Here is a 2,773-nt window from a genome sequence, read left to right as displayed (position 1 = left end):
GAAGTAAATGTTATTGTTAAAGTTAATGGTGCTCTTGCCTCTTTTAGATGACGTTAGCTCTGTCTGGAATCAGCTATCCTTGCCATCGCCTCAGTGTTTGTCGAAGGTCTTCACCAGCTAACGCCCAGGAACCAACAGATGAGGTACATAGGCGGAAACAAACAAACCCAGTCCTCACTTCTCTACAGTACCTATCCAGTAGTTACCTGCATGTTAACCCACTCTAATATAAAGATTTGTTTCTTTAGTGTACAGATGTCCATATGATCAGTGACAGTGAGGGGGACGATTACGAAGATGCGTCAGAATTTGGGGTGGATGATTCAGAAATGTTTGGAATGACCTCGTCAAGCTGTCGGAAATCACCTATGAGTATGTATAAAATATTTTGCTTCAAAACCCTAATCAGGCTCTTATTTTTACTCCACAATCATAGTTATGGTTTGAAAACAAGCATTCAGAGTTTGACAGATTGAGTCCTTTATCTTGCAGTGCCAGAAAACAGTGAGAACGAAGCGGATGCCTTACTTTACTTTACTGCCGAATTTTCTTCAAGGTGGGCATCTTGTCAGTTGATGATAGTAAGATCAATCTACAGAGGAACCCATCCTTTATGGAGGTACTGTGTTAAACAATGAACTGTCTGGTTGTTATCTGTGTATCAGATATGGAGAGACCCACCCGATGTTCTATATTGGGTCTTTGGAGGCAGCGTCTCAAGAGGCCTTCTACGGCAAAGCCAGAGATGTAAGTAAAACGTTCTGCTGTGAAGATCTCTTGGAAATGGTTTTGATTAAATGTGATACTGTATTTGGTTAAATTAGACTTTGACCTTCAGCACTGATATCATTCTTACTTCATATGGTCTTCTTCCTAGTCTGGTGAGAAGTTGTCTTTAATTAAGATAACATGGAATAATCATTCTAAATTCACTTGGGGACAGTACTTGTATTTTCTTTTTGTTACTGAGCTGGTGGGAACTTAAGAAGTTTTAGTTGGTACTATTACTAACGTCTTGACAGCTGACTTGCTTTCAAATTACAACAGGGCTACATATTTTATGTATATATATATATATATATATATATATATATATATATATATATATATATATATATATATATATATACATATATATACACCCACGAATACAGCATTTCCCCAGTTTAAGGTAGTTGATGGGAATCTGTTCTCTCAGATCTCTTCTGCTTTTGCTGGAGAACATTACTGTCTTTGTTGTATCAAAAAACAAACTGTATCACATTTTCACAAGCAAGTTCCAGGCCTGACAGCCGTCAGTTTAATAGAACCTATAAACAACTAACATAAAACCTATTGGGGAAAATTCAGTCAGTTAAAACATTAGATTATGGGCCAGGAGGGAAAGAAAGTCAATGACTTCTTACATCCAATAAAGGTTTAGAGAGTTATTTTCCAAACTTTAGGACTCTGCAAACCCCAGTTGGCATACTACAGCCACTAATAAAGACAACATAAAACCATGGTGATACTGGCCAACCCAGATTAGACCGGAGAAGTTTGGAGAAGATGACAGAAGCATTAAATTGCTGATCACTTCTGTGGAGGAATGCTGAAGCCTAAGAACTGTTTGCTAGGAACGAGCTTTAATTTTTGATGTGATTGTTGCTCTTCGGCCACTTTCATGGCAGTATGCTCCATAAGGAATATATGGTGTGATGATCATGAGGGCAGGGTTTTGAATGCTACCTGTCTCTGTTAAGGCTGTTTGGCTATGTAGGTAGCCTCTTCTCACAGGTATTAGGTACAAATAGAAGAGTTCTCATCTCTTCCAGGGAGCATGCAGCACATTTAATAGTATGGTGTTGATAGAGGGTATTAGCTTGACTCTCTGGACCCTGATATAGCAACAGACCATGGGAAATATCAGGCTGAGAGACGGACAGAAAGTTACAGATAGCAAACAGCAATCACCCGTCAGCTCACATATCAGTCAAATGTGAATTTTTTTGCTATTAGATGAAACTTTTAAGGATGCTCTGTGTGGCTGGACCTGGAAGGTAAGAGTGAGTTCAGCAAAGAGTCCAACATCAACTCAGGGATAGTTTTCATACAGAGATTACTAATATTACAAATGTTAGGAATGGAAATTAGAGAAAGACTAATACCGATATTAGTATTTTGTTCTTGTATGGTTATTTGCCAAAACTTGCATGGCTTTGCTGATTCACTGCATTTAGATCACAAGAAGCGCATGCATTGCTGCTCCCTCTACCTACTATTCATTGATTTGTGAATGTTTAATTAAATTGTTAATAAAGTTGTTGTTTTTTTATGACGACTTGCATTATTATTGTGCAACACAGATTGGAGCTCCATGTCCAAGTACTTGATGTCGGCATTGCTGTTGAAAATCCTGTATCAGTCAAACTGTAACATAGATATGATGTATTTATTGATCCCAGTCATTATCAGCTATAATACAGTGAAAAAGGATTTACTAACTCCTGACAGTGCCTAAAGCAAGGCTTAAGCTCAGAGGGGATTGAACGTTTTCTGTTACAGCTCCAAAACTTTGGAATGGATTCAATTCAGTTTATTTATATAGCGCCAAATTCACAACACATGTTATCTCAAGGCACTTTACAGTTCAACCAGAATTGATACAAAGTTTTCTATCTAAGGAAAACCAGTTGATTGCTTTGACTCATTGACTCATTGACTCAAATACAATCCCTCACACTAAGCATGCTTGTAGCGACAGTGGAGAGGAAAAACTCCCTTTTAACAGGAA

At 38.0% G+C, this 2,773-nt stretch overlaps 1 protein-coding gene across 1 annotated transcript in view; it reads left to right on the top strand.

Moving 5' to 3' along the window:
• The first annotated feature begins 28 nt into the window (after positions 1-28).
• Positions 29-2,773, top strand: part of LOC107092336 (FAS-associated factor 1-like) — a 16,962-nt gene continuing 14,217 nt past the window's right edge. The window contains exons 1-4 of the mRNA XM_015386743.1: positions 29-143; positions 249-372; positions 493-556; positions 666-747. Coding sequence (XP_015242229.1) covers positions 48-143; positions 249-372; positions 493-556; positions 666-747 — 366 coding nt within the window. The 5' untranslated portion in view covers positions 29-47. The remainder of the gene's footprint in view (positions 144-248; positions 373-492; positions 557-665; positions 748-2,773) is intronic.

This window comes from Cyprinodon variegatus, unplaced genomic scaffold (genome assembly GCF_000732505.1).
Source record: "Cyprinodon variegatus isolate N-32 unplaced genomic scaffold, C_variegatus-1.0 Scaffold375, whole genome shotgun sequence".
Classification (NCBI taxonomy): Eukaryota; Metazoa; Chordata; class Actinopteri; order Cyprinodontiformes; family Cyprinodontidae; genus Cyprinodon; species Cyprinodon variegatus.
Note: the sequence above shows the minus strand (reverse complement) of the source record. Positions and strands in the feature narration are given on the sequence as shown.